The sequence below is a fragment of the Corvus hawaiiensis genome, chromosome 4 (assembly GCF_020740725.1).
Source record: "Corvus hawaiiensis isolate bCorHaw1 chromosome 4, bCorHaw1.pri.cur, whole genome shotgun sequence".
NCBI classification, from domain to species: domain Eukaryota; kingdom Metazoa; phylum Chordata; class Aves; order Passeriformes; family Corvidae; genus Corvus; species Corvus hawaiiensis.
Window position 1 is genome coordinate 48,868,568 of NC_063216.1, and position 18,180 is coordinate 48,886,747.

An 18,180-nucleotide genomic window follows, 5' to 3' on the forward strand; every position below is an offset into this window, starting at 1 on the left:
TTTTCCCACAAATAAAAAGACGCTTCTCTCCTTCATTTGCTGGGTAGTCATTTTTCAAAATATTCTTTTCCTCCACTTTAAAATCAGTCTCAAATTTTAGACCTGTCAATTCATTTTCAAATACATTTGAAGTTCAAAGTGTAGGCTTTGTTTTTAATATTTTCTGGTTATTCTGAATATATTACTTCTTCTCAGTTCTTCATTTTTCAAAACCCAAGCACTCAGATGCTATCAGCCATCCAGGTGTATTGGAAATGAAGCCCTATTAGAAAAGGCCACAAACACAACTGAGTACACTGATAAGAACACATAATATGTTCTTGAAATTACTCTTAATAAAAATGTATTTATTTATATACAGGCATTAACTGCTATTTTGATATGATCAAAGCCATAATTAGGTCTCATAACTTTTGTCAGATCATAGGCTTCAAAACATAGTCAAATAAAAAAAGCCCCATTGTTTTTTTAAATTAGTATTTCCCTTCTTACAAATATCAGAGTTTAAGGGGGACTCTCAAGCACCCCTTTACTATGAACTTAGCCTAAAACAGATGCTGATACTGACTTACCTCTACACAAGACACAAACATGACTGAGAGAGCGGGACAGGGAATTCCAATTTCTGCAAACACAAGTTTACTTCAGAGCAAACCGCATTGAACAACATTGCAATCATTTCAGTCCTGAAACTGAAAGAAGACAAAGGTTCTCTGCAAAATCTGAAGTGGGTCAAAAGCATGTTCCATGTGATGGGGCCACTCCAGCATTCCCAAAGGCACTGCAAAGAAGGCAGTACATGGTCATTATGGAGACACATATGGAGATATATGATGGAATTGCTGCAGTGGACTGTGTTGGTTTATGGTTGTAACAAACAGAATAAGCTGCATAATGAACATGAGTCTGCATATAAACAAAATTCTATCCTTACAGTCACCCTTGCTGCTTTCAAGATGCATGGTCATGAATAATGGGCAATGTGTCCTTTTATTTCCAGATGATATATTGCCTACAGAAATAAGCACAGAAGCTGTCTTCATGTCCAGGATCATAATGCCAGTTCCGAATACATTTTGCCTCATATCCTTTTTTTTCCAAAAGTAACTAATATTAATGGATGGTTGTGCTCATCACTGTTATTAGTTGAAGCAAAGTCAGAGCAGTTTTAGTTTGGACTTCTATGGATCATAAAAGCCTTTGCAAACTAAGCATTGTTCACCAAAGTAACATACAATTTTATTTCTTTTCTACTTAGTTTCCCTATCTTATTTGTCAGCTACTTGCTAAAAGCTAGTGGTAAAATATCTGATTTAAAAAGGACACAGGCTGGGTGAAAGGCATCATAATAATTGTGAGGAGATTTGGTTTCTTCTTTTACAAAATATAAAAATAAAACATTGGTTCTACATCTCCTAGAAAGTATTTCTGTTGACTTGCAGCCATAACTCATTGTCATGAGGAGTTACAGATCTTTAACTCCCTTTTGAAGGAATTTGTATGCAGAAACTTGTCTGTCCTTTTCAGATATGTAACTACACCCCCACACACCCCCTGAGCAAACTCACAGCACTGCTGTACTAGATCTGGTGTCTTTGTGCCAGTCTGGGGAATCCTGTGGCACTATGATCCAGGGTTCCACACATTGGTCACAGAATGGAGGCTCACAGCTCACACCTTGAGTCCTATGGGAAGAAGGAAATGCAGAGGAAGGCTGTACTGATCTTCTAGATGGGCTTTTTAATTACTTTCAATTTTTTTCTTTTTTTTTTTTTCTTTCCTATGCAATGCACCACCTCAATGCTCTCTCCCACTCTGTAAGCCCAGGCACATTCACCTGACAGACCATGTTTAAGACTGACCATTCATGATCTGTCATATTCTGCATGTGGGGGTCTTGGAATGAGACAGAAAATGTGCAGAAGCACCATGAAAAGTATGAGGGGGAGCAGGACGTAGGAGCCAATTAAATGAGTCACACACTCAATATGAAACACATCAAGAACCTCCTCAATCTCCTACCAGTGCTGCATATCCACAAAATTGGTTTGAACTATAACTCCTGATAAGTACAGCCTGTACTTAATAGCACTGTATCTATGAACAATTAAAGCTAAGAGTGAGATTGTCCATCTTCCTTTACCTCATGACTGATATTGCAAATATAGAGTATTCACAAATACTTTATATATTGCTGTGGGGTAGTATCCATGTTTCATTAGAGAATACACTGGCATGTTCTCTCTTTAGGCAATATTTTACATTTGCTGTAGGAACTCACTACATTCCATTATAATGCAAAATGAATCTGGTGTTCTAAAAAGATTTCCTGATTTATTTTGGATATATGAGAGAGACATGGTGTTCCAAGAAATAAGTAATGCCTGAGGGCATGCAAAATCACCTTTTAAAGTCCATTACCCAGGTTTATTTGCGTGAAGAACTGCATTTTAAAGGTTAAGTTACCTGTTATCGTAGAAAAGCTACCATACGGCTTTAAAATAGACTGCTCAAAGCCATGACAAATTAATTTCCCAAATGTCCTTCCCTTTAAAGGCTCAATTCAGTGAACCAATAACTTACTGTTAATTTGTAACATTTTCACAACTTCTGCCTACAGAATAGAAAATGAAAATAAATTATCCTCCAGTGCTTAACAATGCTTTCTTTGCATAAATATGCCCCGAAGACTTGAATACTGCTTAACAAGGTCTTTGGGTGTTTTTGAGATTTGCAAATTCAAAGACTTAAGGACCCTAAAAATGCACAAGGCATACAAAGCCACTGACACCTCTGTTTTTCCAAATTTTTAGATTTCAAAATCAAATCTATCTCAAAATAAGTTCTCAAAAAGAACTCATCTCAGAATGTTCATTTGTTTTTCATTCAATGTATGAAACACACCTTTGGATGGAGAATATCATGGTTTAAGCTCTTTCACTGTTTCAGAAATTATCCAGGACATAAACTGCATGTTCAGGAAGTTGTACACAAACTTGATGGTGCCAGCACACAGCAAGTAAATTAAAGCAATTTGATAAACAGAGACATTTAAGATGTATCTGATGATCTTTTTCCCATCTTTGGTCTTACGAAATCCTTGAAAAACAAAGACATCTGAGAGGACTGCAAGTAACAGCAATTGTGCCAAAATGAGGAACCTGTATTTTTGGTACTAAAGAAGCATTTGAAGGTAGAAAGGGCCAGAAGTCAGGACTATATCAACAAATAAAAGTAGTATAAAGCTTTTATTCTGAAATATACATAATCCTAATGAGAAGCTCAACTTTACGTTAACCATTCTTACTCCCTTTTCAACAGTACTTACCAGTTGATGGCAATTCTGAGGATAGAATGGGAAAAGATGGCACTGGTGGACAGGTGATGTCTTCAAACATCCCCCCCTAGACCTGCAGAGCTATGAAAGTGAAAACACAGAGTAATAAATATGTTTGAGTGACAGGAAGAAAAGTCAGTTCTGAATGCATAAGTATGGAGAGCGAGGAACCATTTGTCCAGGTACAGAGTGAGTATAATCTTCTCACAACCCCACGCTGGTCTAAAGACTCACTCATTTCCTTTGTCCTTAGTCTAATAAATAGCCTTCATTCAATGTGGAAGTAAAAAAGGAGCTTTTCAGCAGGAAAAAAAAAAAAGAAAAAAAGGAAAAAGAAAAAAAGAAAAAAAGAAAAAAAGAAAAAAGAAAAAAAAAGAAAAAAAGATCAAAAGATAAAAAGGAAAAAAAAAAAGAAAAAAAGAAGAAAAGAGTGGTTCCTTGGTGACTGAGCAGCCTAGTGAGTAGCGCCCTGGTGGAACAAAATAGTTGTTCTCAGGGCACAGCTTCAGACTAGTTGGAAAGCAGAGCCAAAAGGAATCATAGAATCATTAAGGCTGGAAAAGACCTCAAAAACCATTGAGTCCAATGGCTTTGACCCAACACCACCATGAAAACTAAACCATAGCACTGAGTGCCATCTCCAGTAGTTTCTTGAACACTTCCAAGGCTGGTGACTTGACCACCTTCCTGGGTAATGCTCAACCACTGTTTCAGGGAAGAAATTATTCCTGATGTCCAACCTGAACCTCCCCTGGTGCAGCTGTAGGCCATGTCCTCTCATCCTGTCACTAGTTGCCTGTGAGAAGAGATGGGCCCACACCTCACTACATCCTCCTTTCAGGCAGCTGTAGAGAATGATAAGGTGCCCCCTGAGCCTCCTTCTTTCCAGGCTAAACAACCCCAGTTCCCTCAGCTGTGCCTCATACAATTTACACTCTAGACCCTTCACCAGCCTCACTGCCCTTCTCTGGACTGACTCCAGTACCTCAATGTCTTTCTTGAAAGGAGGGGCTCAAAACTGGACGCAGGATTTCAGCCAATGCCAAGTTTAGAAGAGCAGTGACTGCCCTGGTCCTGTTGGCCACACTATTTCTACAAGCCAGGATGCCATTGGCCTTCTTGGCCACTGTTGGGGTCTCCCCCCCCCACCATGTAGCCCTGGGAGAGGGGCCCTGGGGGGGACGCACAGAGTTTCCCTGCCCCTGCTCAGCCTCGTTCCCCATTGGTTGGTTTGTGTTCCCCTGCGCGGGCAAGGACCCTCAGCCCAGACTGTGAGGGTTCCTTGGCAGAGCTCCGGCCATGCGGCTGGAGAAATAAACATCTTTCTGAAACACCCATCAAGGGTCTGTCCATATCTATTTCTTTTCCACAGGCCTCGTTGTCTGATACACGTGTTGCAGTATCCCCACTGTGACAGGCCACCTGGGCACAGCTGGCTCATGTTCAGCCACTGTCAACCAGCACCCTCACGTCCTTTTCCACTGGGCCAATTTCCAGTCACTCTGCCCCAGCTTGTAGCACTGCAGGGGGTTGTTGTGACCCAAGTCAGGAAGTTTTCTTCCAAACACTCCATGAATTTCCTAGACTGCCTCCTCTCTACTGTGGTGAGTTTCCAGCAGACATCTGGCAGGTTAAAGTCTCCCAGAAGAATAAGGACCAACAATCGTGAAATGTCAGCCAGCTGCTTACAGAACAGTTCATTCACCTCTTCATCCTGGTTGCATGGTCTATAACAGACTCCCACCAGGATGTCTGCCTTGTTAGCCTTCCCCCTGATCCCCACCCATAGGAACTCAACCTTATCATCATTATTTTTGGTGGCTTCACCTTAGTTGGATGCCAAGTACCCACCACACCACTCTATCACTCCCCCTTCCCAACTGAACAGGGAGAGAAAATAAGATGGAAAATGACTATGCACATAAGCAAAGAGAAAAAACCAATAATTTTTTTCTCTACTTCCCACCAGCAAGCGATGTCAGGCCCCTGCCCAGGAAGGAGGGCTGCAGCACATGTAGCAGTTGCTCAGGAAGGCAAACACTGTAAATAACAAAAGTCCCCCCCCCTTCCTCCTCCCTTTATTAGCTTTTATATCTGAGCTGATGCCATATGGTGTGGAATATCCCTTCAGTTAATTTGAGTCAGCTGGCCTAGTTGTGTCCCCTCCCAGGATCTTGCCCACCCCTAGCCTACTGATGGGGTGGGGGAATGCTGAGAGACAGGACTGATGCTGTGCCAGCACTGCTGAGATGTAGCCAAAGCACCAGTGTGTTATCAACACCTTTCTAGCTACCAAAGCAAAGACCAGCACAGTGAGAGCTGCTATGGGGAAAATGAACTCCATCTCAGCCAGACCCAATAAATTATCCTAAGAGCAATTGAAACTTTCAAGTGACAGTTTTGCTTATCATCTGATAAAAGTCTTAAAACACTTGTCTGCCACAGCCATCCCTGCCAGACATGTTTTTTGCTCTCTCCATCCCCTGGGGCACTGCAGGATTCCCAGAATCACTCAGACAGGGCAGAGGACATGTTCTGCTTCAGGGCATGCCAAAAGTCTTAGAGCATTGACAGGACCAAGCATTTGTGCTTGTGTCTCACAGTGAAGTCCACACAGGATCCATGGCCCACGTGTTTGCCGCTAAGGGGCTTGGCCCACTAGATGCTGTCAAACTGTTTGGTGTAGACTTTACTGAAAATATTGTGCCAGCTGGGGGAAGAGGATTCCCCTCAGGTAGTCACAAATCTATGGCTAAGTCCTTGTGCAACTTGCATCCCTGTCTTCTTCTGGGGGCTCAGAGTTTGTGCAGAGGGACTGCAGGCCACCTCTTCCAGCTCACTGAAGTACCCTAACCCCCAGACTGGACTTACACTGGAACAGAATTAATTCAGGATGGAAAGGGGGAATCACAAAAAAGGAATGTGACTTTCTGACCATTTTTACATTGTGATATCTAATGGCTATAATTCATGTAACCAGGTCTTAAACTGGAGGCTGGAAATCCTTCTTCCTGCATGAGCACTATGGGAGAAAAATCATGCCCTTGACAGAAGCAGAGTGTGAGAGGCGGAGGATATTCCTTTCTTTCAGTACCCGCCTCCTAGCTAATCTCTAGCCCAGTAGTTACACTGCTTGTTCAAGAAGGTATTGTAAACTCCCTGTAGCCAAAAGGCTTTTGAAAAAGTATTTAATGATCAATTTCATTATATAATAATGAAATAAACATAAAAAGTTTGCATTTAATAAAGAAACTTGATATTGAAGATACTAGAGGCATTTCTGTATTTGTGGGAGCTTTCAAGATCACATGGTAAATATTGTTATTAAAAGACCTCATCAAGCCCCTTCAGTCTGTCTGGCACTGCACAGGATGTGAAAACAAGCACTGAAAAGCTTTCACTCTAATGGATAGTTTGGTGCAGGGGCAGGGAAACACAGGCAGGATCCTGATGGTTTTGGAAGGAGCAGGCAGCTATCAGCAATTCTCTGCAATAAGAATCACTATTGGTGATGCCAGAAACCTTACATTCATAGAGATTATCAAAAGAGAGGTTTCACATCCTAATTAATGTACTGTCAGCATCACACAGCTTGTGCCCATGTATGATCAACAAAGATTTTGGATAGGTACTGTTTTCACATCAGTGCTATTTGGTAGAGGAAAGCTAAATACCAATTGTTCTCATCCAAATTAGATTTTTAAAAGCAATCTTCCTTGTAATTTAGTATGTAACAAGTGACAAAAGCACCTTTATGTTGTGAAACAGCACAAAGAATTAGATTGCATCATGCCATGTTCAAATTTGTCAGCATTCAGTGGGAACGAAGAATTGCTGGGCTTACAACCAGCTGTTTCCATACTTACAAGAATCCTGTGGTTCTGAACTCCTTTCAGACAGTTCGATGCATCCCTTCATTATGATTTCTCTGCTAAGTCTGCTTATGGGCAGATGGCCTCTCTCTGTAAGCTGATCATCATGATCATCGTGATCATCATGAAAGGATGATCACAACTCCCATCAATTTTCTGAGCATCTGGGCCCTGAGATCTCCAATATAAAAAGCAAATCACAGTCAGCATTAACGAGAAAAATAAAATTGAAAATCAAAATTCTTATTGCCTTAAGTATTGGACTTCACTTTGATCTCGATCCTGCCGTTCCCAGAGCAATTATTACTCTGTCCAGATCTCATGGCTGGAATTTAAATAACTTAGCTACAAGCAATACTGTCACTTTGTATCTACCAGTCCTCCACACTTACTGAGGTCTGAACAAGCTGCAACTAAAATTCTTAGGATTTTAAAACCAGTTTCCTTCAATCAAAGTGTGCACAAAACTCACAAATGGACAGCTACTCCATATGCTACCACAGAAGGAATTTTCATTCCATAAGTAGGTCTTTAAGAAGAATTCAGGCTCAACATTTTCAGTTTTGAAAGCAGGGGAAGGAAGACTACAAAAGTGATTACCCTCTTCCTCAGTCTGTATTGGTAATGTGATCGACTTAAATTTCACCCAGTATTTTGTCATATCAAGGTCACCAGGAAAGTTTAATGGTTTAGTCTAAATGAAGACAACAAGCTTCTTTAAACAAATGAATATTCCAGTGGAGAGTCTGAAACAAATCAGTGTTGAATTGATAACATCAAGATTAAAATTACTTCAGTGCTGTATAGCCTAACTGCATAGAAATACAGAAATTCAGCACAAAATAAGAATGATGAGTAAAAAGCTGAATTCTTATTTTAAGGTTGTGTACAAAAACTTTTTTAAATGAATAGCAATATCACCTATGTCTCACCAGGCTTCAATCTATATTGAAGCAGATGTTTAAGATATACCTTGTATTGTACTAAAGAATTTTAGTTTGCCTGTAGGGTGAATTCTAGGACGAGGAACCCTTTAGCTTTATATGTAGTCAGGAACCCTCATATTAAAAATTACTTTTCTTTGTGCCCTTAAAATAAAAGTGTGGTTTGCAGCAGCTTTAATATGCAAGCCCATTTGCTGAGAACTGTTCTATAAACTGTCTGTCTGGATGACAATAAATCCCCGATCTCTGTTATTTGCCAAAGTAGCCCATGTTCAGTTTCAGTCTCTAAATGTAGGGTACTCTAAATTATGATGGAAATGTCGTGAGAAATTTGGTCGGGGGAGGTTAAAACCAATGTGAAACAGAAGGAAATGTGTTCTTTGGCTTTCAGTTGCAGATTTGTCCCTTCCTGATCTGGTCACACTTCCCCCATTTGATTTGCAGCAGTTCTCCCACAGATCCCATGGTCAAGAGAATCTCTGTACGTGGCAATTAATTTTAGATAACCCCTTATATCATTTGTTATACTCCTCTGCTCCGATCAAAGCCTAGTTTGCTATGGGGCTTCCGTGGGTTTTGACTATTCAATTAACAGGAGGACGGTTTTCTAGAGCTAACACCATGCCTTTTACATTTATCCGCCCCTTACGAACAAACACCCCGCGGTTCCATCTCCGCTCACGGGGAGTTTTGATGCATTTTTAACGAGCACCGTGTCTTCGGCTGCGCCCTCCCGAAAAAGGGGTGTCCCTGGTGGCGGCTGCAGAGCCGGGCTCTCTGCCCCCCGCCCGGCGTCGAGGAGCTGCAGGCCGGGCTGGGGGCTGCTGTGCAGCGCAGGGGCAGAGCCCACTCGGGCGGCGGAGCCTTCCCGGGGGCTGCCGCCGCTCCGCCCCGCTCCGGCCCCGTTCCTCACCCGCCGCAGCCCCCGGGAGGCGAGGGGCGGAGCGGGGGCAGCCGGTGCGCTCCTCCCCCGGGGCACCGACGACTCGGTCCCGCTGCCGCGGAAGCCGCCGAGAGGCCGTCGGGGGAAGCGGCGTAGGGTCGGGTCGGGTCGGGTGCTGCGCGGCGGCGGAGACCGGGAGGGCGGAGGCAGGAGGGGATAAAAACCCCGTCGCCACTCTGATTGGGAGTCTCCTGCCTTCCCTGCTCATCCTCCGCCGGTACCGAGCTCCGGGCCTCAGCTCCCTTCCCGGGGGCAGCGGGCCGGCACTGCCTGTGTCCGCGGGGGAGCGCAGCGGAGCCGCTGCCGCGCTCCCGGCGTCCCGCAACTTCCCCCGGAGCCGAGCGGAGCGCAGCATGCGGGGCAGGGGCTGCAGGCGGCGGCGGGGCCGGCATCGCGCTCCCCGGACATGAGGCGGCCATCGGAAGCTCCAGGTAACGCTGCCCGGTGGGGTGGCGGAGCAGGCATCCCTCCGGTAGCCGGGGTATGACGGGGGGCAGGGGCCGGAGGGGCAGGAGTCGGGGCTCAGAGAGGCCGCCGGAGCCGAGAGCAGCCCGGCAGCGGGCGGGGGAGTCCCAGTCCCTGCCTCCGCCGCTGAACGGCGGCAGTGGCCGAGCCTGCCCGGGGAAGTCGGTCAGAGACCCCTCGGAGTGCCTGTGGGTGCCCCCGGTCCGATGCCGGTTTAGCTCGGTCGCTGGGCTCGCCGAAACTTTGCCCTCCGCCGACTCCCGGTAGGAACCTGGGGCTACAGCGGACAATCCCCGGCGTGAGACTGGCAGGAGCCCCCCAAATCGTAGGCAAGGGGGTTTCTGTGAAGTTTAGCCCTCAGATAAAATTTTGGAGGCGGTGAGGATCCTTCGCTGGGCAACAAAACTTTCGTAAGATTTGACATTGCTTGGAGACTGGTTACTGATACTGTAATAGGTACTGCCACTTATCGTTGCATTTTTTCTTAATTATTTGCTGATCTCCTTAGCAACTGAAGTAATTTGCAAGGTTTAAGCTTGGTTGCAGCTTGATTTGACAAAGTAACATGGTAAAAAAGGATGGAATTGTTTCACTGATGCATATTTCCCTTGTACTCTCTCAGAGGGATTAGAGCTGCAGAGATGTTGACTTCACATAGCTGGTACGGCTGTAAAAGGCTGTTGATTAGTCCAACTGAGGCTCTGTTGTACGTTACCCAGTTGCTCTTCTGTGTCTCGGTTTTCTTTAAAACAAGTGAGTTATGTTTTTGAAAAAAGTCCCTCTTCAAGGAAATTCAATCTTTACTGAAGGATTAGTGGGAGATGATAGTTTTATCTGGCTAAGGTTACTAGGACGAATTAATCTCGCATTCAGCATGATTGAGGTCTGGCCAGATGCTGGGCATAGAGAACACTCCATTTACCATGCTGATCTCAGGATCAGCTTGCTGCAAATATGATGTAAAGCCATTTTTTCATCACTGTTAGGTCCTGCACCAAGCATAGTTTAGCCCAGTTCAGGGATTTAGTCCAGTGTATCAAGATGTCTCCCAGATGTAGCTCACCAACAGTCTTTGCTGTTCAATCCATCATGTCACTAAATCTCATGGATTACAATGTTGGGGTAATCTATCTCTGTTCAGTCAGAGATGCTGAGTACAGCTGTCAGGAAGATTTGATGCAGAGAGAGCCTTTTCAACTCAAGAGTGATAAAGGCAGAGTAGAGCCTGGAGACTGAGGTGAGGTGGCTGCTGTATGAATATTTCCTCTGACAGTATCACACACACACAAGGAATGCAAGTTTGTGCAGACCTTCTTTATAAATGTAATTTTTTAAAAGACTAATTGTGTAGGATGCCACTAGTCTATATGTAATTAATGGCTGTGTCATGTACTTAAGCAGGATTCATAAAGTTGGGATTAAAAGCATGATATTACTTATATGATATTGTTGTTATAAATTAATAAAACCTCATTCTAAAAATCACTTTTGCTTCTGAGTTCATAAGGAACCTCTGTCAAATGTCATGCCAGAAAAAAAAAATTGGGCAGTGAGAAAACATTAACACCTGAGCCACCATTTTTTTATTTAATATATAGTTATGTTTGACTAGTTCAGCCCTAATTCATCTGATGTGTAGACTGGTATAGGGGAAGAGCACCTGTGTGGATGTTGGAAGTCAGTGCAAGGTGCAGGGATGTATAAAATGTCTTGTGGGCTGGTGGGACTGGGGCAAGACTCAAGAGAAGACTGTCACAGGGGATGTAGCACAAGGGAAGGAGGTAGGGGATGTAGAAATGATGTGAACCTTCCAGAGGATGAACTGAGATCTTTGATATTTTGATCTCTCTAGAGGCTTGACACTATTCCTGCAGTAGTACAGCAGGCAGCAGGGTTGTGTGCAAATATTTGCATTTTCACTGTGCAGAAGGTACCAACCAGATGTGGGACTATTTGCATCACCAATGTACAGGAAAATGCTTTACAGTAGGAATAATATTTACCAATCCAATTTTTTTAACAGTGAAAAGACTAATAGTAGTGTTTGCAAAATCATTCAGGTGAATTGTGATCTCCAGTCCAATTCACTGCTTAAAGTAAGAGATGTGCCACGTAAGGATTTTTCAGCAAAGTCTCAAGTGAACTGGGAGTGATAGTTTGGTGTACAGGTTCCATGGGAGAAACAGCAGTAAGCTCGAAGGTACTTACAGAGGGTGAGAAAACTGGTGTAGAGATTATTAATGTCTTAGTGGGAGAGAGAGCCCAGAGAAAGGAGTGTTCAGAACATTAGTTGATCTTCAGGTGATAACTGATAGTGAGATTGTATGTTGCCTGGCATTCCCCTTTTCCATAAGCAGGTCTAGGTGCTCGTTACTTTAAAAACAAAACAACAAACAAACATCTCCCCCAGAAATAAAGAACGACAACAAACATACACATTAAAAAGTTCAAAACCAAGAACCAAATCCTTAGCTTCTCTGGAAGTTTGATTGGTTGTAGTCAATTTTGCTCTGACCACAGAGGATTTTTGCTATGATAGCAGGATATGTCCTGCCTTTCCTCTCAAATAGTTAAGAAGCATGTGCACCATTACTATTCAGATGATTCATCTCAGGGAGTAATGTGTTTTTGGCACTGAACTTAAAATATTGCCCTTTAACATCACAAAGAAATTATTTCTTTGAACGGAATTCAAGAACAAAACTCCCAACCATGCCCTTCACTTTACTATAAATCAGAAAAGGTATTTACCCAGCTCATTCAGAAATAATGGTGAAGTACTTGGCCAAAGTCTGTTGGCACATGTTAGCTGATAGTATTCAATAGCAATATCTCTCTTGAGAAAAATGCAATATTGAAATTTGTAAAATAAGACTTCTCTAAGACATGAAGTAGTGTTACTGGGATGAAACAAAATGGTTCTTTAATATAGGGCTAATTGTAGGCTTTGTTCTTCTTGCCACTTAACACATTACTACCCAGAAATGTTTATGCAGTCATTTTGAGTAAGTTCAAATGATCACAAACACTATAAATATTTATGTTGAACATGCTTGGCTTTGCAGACCATCCTGGGTAATCTGTGCAGAAGATATGGGGAACACAGGTTGAAGAGCAAGTTGCAGCTCAACAGTCCTACTCTCCAAAAGAGCAAAGAACCTGTTGGGAATGTTGGCACTGCACTGTGAGTTGGGCATGCAAAGGAAGGCTTCTGCTCATCAGAGTACTCTCTAAATACTCTTGTGTGTCCTGTGGTATGTTTAGGATGTCTATAATTTGGATTTGCCCTGCCAGACAAGGCAAGTTATCTGAAACAATTTTCATTTTACAGCTCCAGTGAGCTTTGAAAATGGACAATCAAGTTTTCAGCCCTAGCAAACTGGTTTTGCTCCTTAGAATTCAAAGGTATTATGCTGATATACACCAGCCGCTGATGTGCATTTCCCCATGGGATTTGGTTGCAGACTAGCTTGGAGTTTCTGATGAGATAATTGTAGTCATGGACAGAAACAAACATGCAAGGTTATCTATTGTATTAAACTTAGTAACCCTTACAAACCAGAGCATTGGTGTAGTATGTCCCATTTGGAGTATCTCCAGGATCACAGTTATATTCAACATGGGAGCTGATTTTTTTAATTGCCATTCACCTTGTTGCAAGTTCAGTTACATTAAAAATTAGGCTTCACAGCTTGCAGAATCAGGCATTCAGGTGTTAGTGGGAAAGGCAACCTTTGTAGCAACAGTTCATCTATTTTGTGGATGTTTTATAGTCCAGTCTTCAAGCATGTGGTTTTATGGTATGTAGTTTTCAGATGCCTTGCTTCATACAGAAGACTAACTAAAAGACAATTACTAAATACCTTTTTCATCTGTCAGTGTGTTTTCCTTGTGCCTTATGTCTGTATGCCATACAAATTCACACTGTGGTATACAATTATTTTCTGGTGGCAGTTTCATAGGTCTCACCCTCTAGAAGAACTTGTATCTATTAATTGTTGCTGTAGACTACCTAACAAAAGCAATTAAGTAAGGAGCTTAGGACTGGTTAAAAAAATATTCCTCTGGATTTCTAACTTTCCATTGAAAGCCCCATGCAGTTAGTGGCTTCAGGAGACTTTAAAAGCCTAGAAGAATTCATGAATCTTGATATTTAACTTTAACTCAAACCAATCAATTTATTTTTACAATATTTCTATAGCTAAGATCATGTTACTATATCCTTTGTGTAAACAGGGAAGCAGGAGAAGCCTGTGCAGTCTGTGCAGATAGGGTCAGACTCTGTGCAGAAGTGCCAGATAGAGTCACAGCATTTTGGCTCTCATCTCACCACTTCCTCAGATCAATCCTTCCCAAATTTAACATGCAGAGGTTCTTTATTTCCTAAGTGCCAAGCTGGTGGCTGTAATATGTTCATTGTTTTGTAATAGTCACCAATTTACATAGTTTGCCTGATCTCACAGGAATTTTGTGGCCAAGGCTAGGACAGCTGCAGTTCTCAGGATTTACTAAGCTCTTGATGTAGTCACCCTTTCTTTTCCCTGTTCTTCCTCAGAACCTATGCACAATGTCAGGAAAGGTTTTGGGGGGAAAATTTAGCAATCATGTAACCAAGGACTGTGTATAAAATCTGAAATGGCAAGAAAAATGTAATTCTGACACTATATTTTTGAGCATTTGACTTGGCAGTCTTGCCAAGATCATTAAGACTCTTAATGTTTTGGGGTTTTTTTATGCAAACATCTAAAGACAATGTATATATAAGTTCTTGTGAAAGGTGAAATGTCCCATTCTCCCATGCTGCCTTCATATTTCTTAATTTAGTGGGTCATTAGAAGGTTCAGCTCTTTAGTTTCATAGCACATCTTCTACCACTTGACTTAAGAGTAGATTTGTCAGCAGAAGACAGCAGCTTGCCAGATTGGCAGAGGGTTACAGAAGAGGGAAATAAAGAACTGAGGAGGAGTGAAAATTTTTGCATTTTGCATATGTTAATTAATTGGATCGGTAATCTTAGGTTCTTAAATAGCAAATGTAAATTCTCTGGAGAGGTGTGCTCTAAGGTTTACCTCCTGAAACTCGTTTGTCTTCTGCTTAGTCCTTTTCATTTCCTTTATACCCTCCTCTTCTGCTTTTCCAGTCTCATATGCCTTAACTGACTTCTGCATCCTCAGACTACCTCCTCCTCAGTTTCTTCAGTAACAGCAATGATGCTCCATTAGCATCTACCTCCCCTGATTTTGCACTTCCTTCCCTGTGTATCTCTTACCCTTCTCTTCTCTGTCTCCCCTTCTTTCACTGTCCCTCTGCCCTGCTACCCTCCACCATTTAGGTCTTGATCTTAATGGTTTTTTTCCTCAAGGCTCATCTTTTCTTCATCCATCTTGCATCATTGGAGAATACAATTTCTTCTTTTATTCTCCTTCTTTCTATCTGAGGCTGCTTCTTCCTTCTCATCCCACTGTCCACAGGCTCCTGGCCATAGCCACTATCAGCAGCACAGAGCAGACATTGCAGGGTTTGTCCTGCTCAGAACTGCTCCAACAGGTGGGTGAGATTGGAGAAATGCGTTTGAGGATAATAATGTGGGAGCTGAATACCACATCTGAGCTCTGAAGGGGTGACAATAATCAATGTACATGAACTCTCCTGTGAATTTACTGATGAGCTCTAAACAGGTACCAGGGAGAAAAGAATAAACAGAAATGTTCATTCCTCTGCTATGTATGTGTACATTTTCTCAGAAGATGGCAAAAAGCATACCCCTTAGCACAGAATCACTACTGTGTCAAATCTTACATCCCTGCTTCAAATACTGACTCTAAAATATTCTCGGAAAAGAGTATGGTTGGGGTTTTTCTATCTACATATGAGCAAAATTTTTTTTTTTTTTACTAAGTTTTGAGAAACAGCTGACTCATCCTTACTGAATGTTCCCAAAACTTGTGCCTGAGGTAGGCACTAAGCATAGATTTCTTCCTCATTACTTATATTGGCAAAGGTAGAAGTAGAATACAAAATATTTTTATTGAACAACTTTAATAACTTTCAAAATAGGCTGTTGCTACCTGAACCATAAGTTACTGAATAAAAAAAATAGAGAAAAAGAAAGAAATTCGTATGACATTTAAGGCTAGAAAGTCTGAGAAAATTCTTTGCTTGAAAACGTGTGACATTTTCTGATAGTAAAGAAAAGCATGTTGTAGCTGCTTCCCACTAGACAAGAAAAAAAACATTTTAGGTTGAGGCTTTTTCTTTCCTCTACTGGGAATTCTGTCGGTGTTGGTTTGGAAACAGGTAGCGGGTGCCATTGCCAAGTCATGGCCCACAGAGGAACCTTTCCAATTTTTTTTTCATGAACTGTCAGAAATTGCATTACTTGGTCCAAGACTGAAGAATAGTTGCATTCTTTTTGAAGACAAAAAATACTGTATCTCCAGTGTATATATCTATATATATATATATTTACACATGAGTGCAGAATTTCATGTTTACATAAAACCAGTGTTAAGCTTACATCACCTTAGAACTAGGTTGTACCGTTAACTGTATGAAACCCAAAGGATTCATTCTGTGTATTTTTCAAAAGGCATAAGAAATCAGGCAGAGTATGAATGGTAAATGTTAACGTGCTGTACCTCTGTATCCCTCTTTTGACAGCAACCAGTGCAAAGCTAACTGCACATGTAATCTGTGGCAAGGAGCACTGGGAGACAGCTAAAGGGCAGTGACAATGTCTTTAAACTGGCGGACGCTTCCTACTCAACTCGGAGTTTTTAAAGTGAACTGCAAAGGACTCGCATGCCTCTTGGTCTTCACCGTGAGTGTTTGTGGCAGTGCCCCGGGGATGTGTCCAGCAGCCTGCATCTGTGCCAGTGATATCGTAAGCTGCACAAATAAGAACCTCACTCGAGTGCCAGGAAATCTTTATAAGTGTATGAAAAGGCTGGATCTGAGTTATAACAGAATTGGGATTTTGGAGCCTGAATGGGTCCCAGTGCTGTCTGAGAAACTGAACACTTTAATAGTCAATCATAATAGCATTAGCAGCATTAGCACTGGAAGCTTTTCCACAACTCCGAATCTGAAGTATCTAGACTTGTCATCTAACAGCCTGAAAACACTGGGCAGCCCTGTGTTTCAGGAGCTAAAGGCGCTGGAGGTTCTCCTGCTGTACAACAATCAAATAACACAGATTGACTCTTTAGCCTTTGGAGGATTGTACAAATTACAGAAACTGTACCTAAGCTACAACTTGGTCTCGCATTTCCCACTGGACTTATACGTTGGAAAACATAAACTGACAGACCTTGTGCTGCTGGACATTTCCTTTAATCACATCCAGACGATGCCTATTCAGCGCCTGAGTTCAGTGCCAGCCAAACAACTTAGTGGAATTTATCTTCATGGCAACCCATTCTATTGTGACTGTGTCCTGTACTCCATGCTAATCTTCTGGTATCAAAGGCACTTCAGCTCTGTGGTGGACTTCAAAAATGAGTACAGCTGCTTGTTGCAGTCAGACCCAAGAGGTCAAAATAAACTGCCTTTACTGCACGACAATGTTATGAATTGCTCTGAAAGTACTGTCAACAGCTCTTTCCAAGCCTTTGGGTTTATTCATGATGCCCAGGTTGGAGACAGGCTGATTGTACACTGTGACAGCAGAATCAGTGATACGGGCACACAGTTCGTGTGGGTTAGTCCAGACAATACATTGCTGGAGCCAGACAGGGAGACGGATAACTTCAAAGTGTTTCCTAATGGCAGCCTGGAGATAACAGAAGCCCAGCTAGAGAACTCAGGCCTGTATTCCTGCATTGCGATAAATAAGAAAAGACTATTAAATGAAACCATAGAAGTCAGAATAAATGTCAGCAATTTCACAGTGAACAGGTCCCACGCTCATGAAGCATTTAATACAGCTTTTACCACCCTTGCTGCCTGTGTGGCCAGTATTATTTTAGTACTGCTGTATCTCTATCTGACCCCCTGTCCATGTCAATGTAAGGCAAAAAAGAAGAAGAGGAAGCTGAACCAAAGCAGTGCCCACTCATCCATACTGAATTCTGCACTGCCGCAAGAGCTGCCAGCCGACGAGAAGAAGGCTAGCACTGGTAAACGGGTGGTTTTCCTGGAACCCGTGCACGAACCAAAACAGAGTCAGAATGGGAAAGTAAAACTGTTTCCTAATGACAGTGTCATTACAGAGAGTATCTTAAAAACTACTCGAACAAAATCTGACTCTGACTCTGTCAACTCTGTGTTCTCAGATACACCTTTCATGCCGCCAGCGTAGTTTGCTGCCTGTGTTTGTATCGTGCAGTTCCATTTCTGAATACCTCCTTTGCCTGTAGCAACCATCAGGACAAACAAATAAAAAGAGATAAAATGTTTTAAAAAAGGTATGTTTTGTCAGTCCTTGAACTGCGTCTTCTCTCTGTGCAGGCCATGCAACAGTGATATCTCATTTGGGAAAAGCAAAGAGCTTGTCATTATTTTGAATGTTTTTAATGCAAGCTTAGCCTTAGTTTTACTCTCTGGTCCATACACAGCAATTTCTCATGCATGTTTAGAGACACTTTCAGTGCATATAGCTGACTGCAGAGGCAGAGGCTG

General features: G+C 42.3%; 1 protein-coding gene and 1 long non-coding RNA gene across 6 annotated transcripts; one reads left to right on the top strand and one right to left on the bottom strand.

The window, feature by feature from the left end:
• Positions 1-1,631: 1,631 nt before the first annotated feature.
• Positions 1,632-7,459, bottom strand: LOC125324550. The gene is made up of 3 exons (XR_007203030.1): positions 7,204-7,459; positions 3,329-3,418; positions 1,632-1,685 (listed from the first exon to the last, which is right to left on the bottom strand). It is a non-coding gene; the product is annotated as an uncharacterized LOC125324550 (long non-coding RNA).
• Positions 7,460-9,098: 1,639 nt separating this feature from the next.
• On the top strand, positions 9,099-17,969 carry AMIGO2 (adhesion molecule with Ig like domain 2). 5 transcript variants are annotated; one of them, XM_048301725.1, is made up of 4 exons: positions 9,099-9,527; positions 12,627-12,745; positions 15,033-15,108; positions 16,222-17,969. In XM_048301725.1, the coding sequence occupies exon 4, from the start codon at positions 16,295-16,297 to the stop codon at positions 17,858-17,860; it is 1,566 nt and encodes a 521-aa protein (XP_048157682.1). In that variant the 5' UTR covers positions 9,099-9,527; positions 12,627-12,745; positions 15,033-15,108; positions 16,222-16,294; the 3' UTR covers positions 17,861-17,969. The 5 variants fall into 5 exon arrangements, with proteins under 5 accessions (XP_048157682.1, XP_048157680.1, XP_048157684.1 ...); XM_048301723.1 differs by lacking the exon at positions 15,033-15,108; XM_048301724.1 differs by lacking the exons at positions 9,099-9,527; positions 15,033-15,108 and adding an exon at positions 10,184-10,314.
• The last annotated feature ends 211 nt before the right edge of the window (positions 17,970-18,180 follow it).

Coding starts and splice junctions, on each gene's coding strand:
- AMIGO2 (XM_048301725.1), top strand. CDS start 16,295: ATGTCTTTAAACTGGCGGACGCTTCCTACTCAACTCGGAGTTTTTAAA.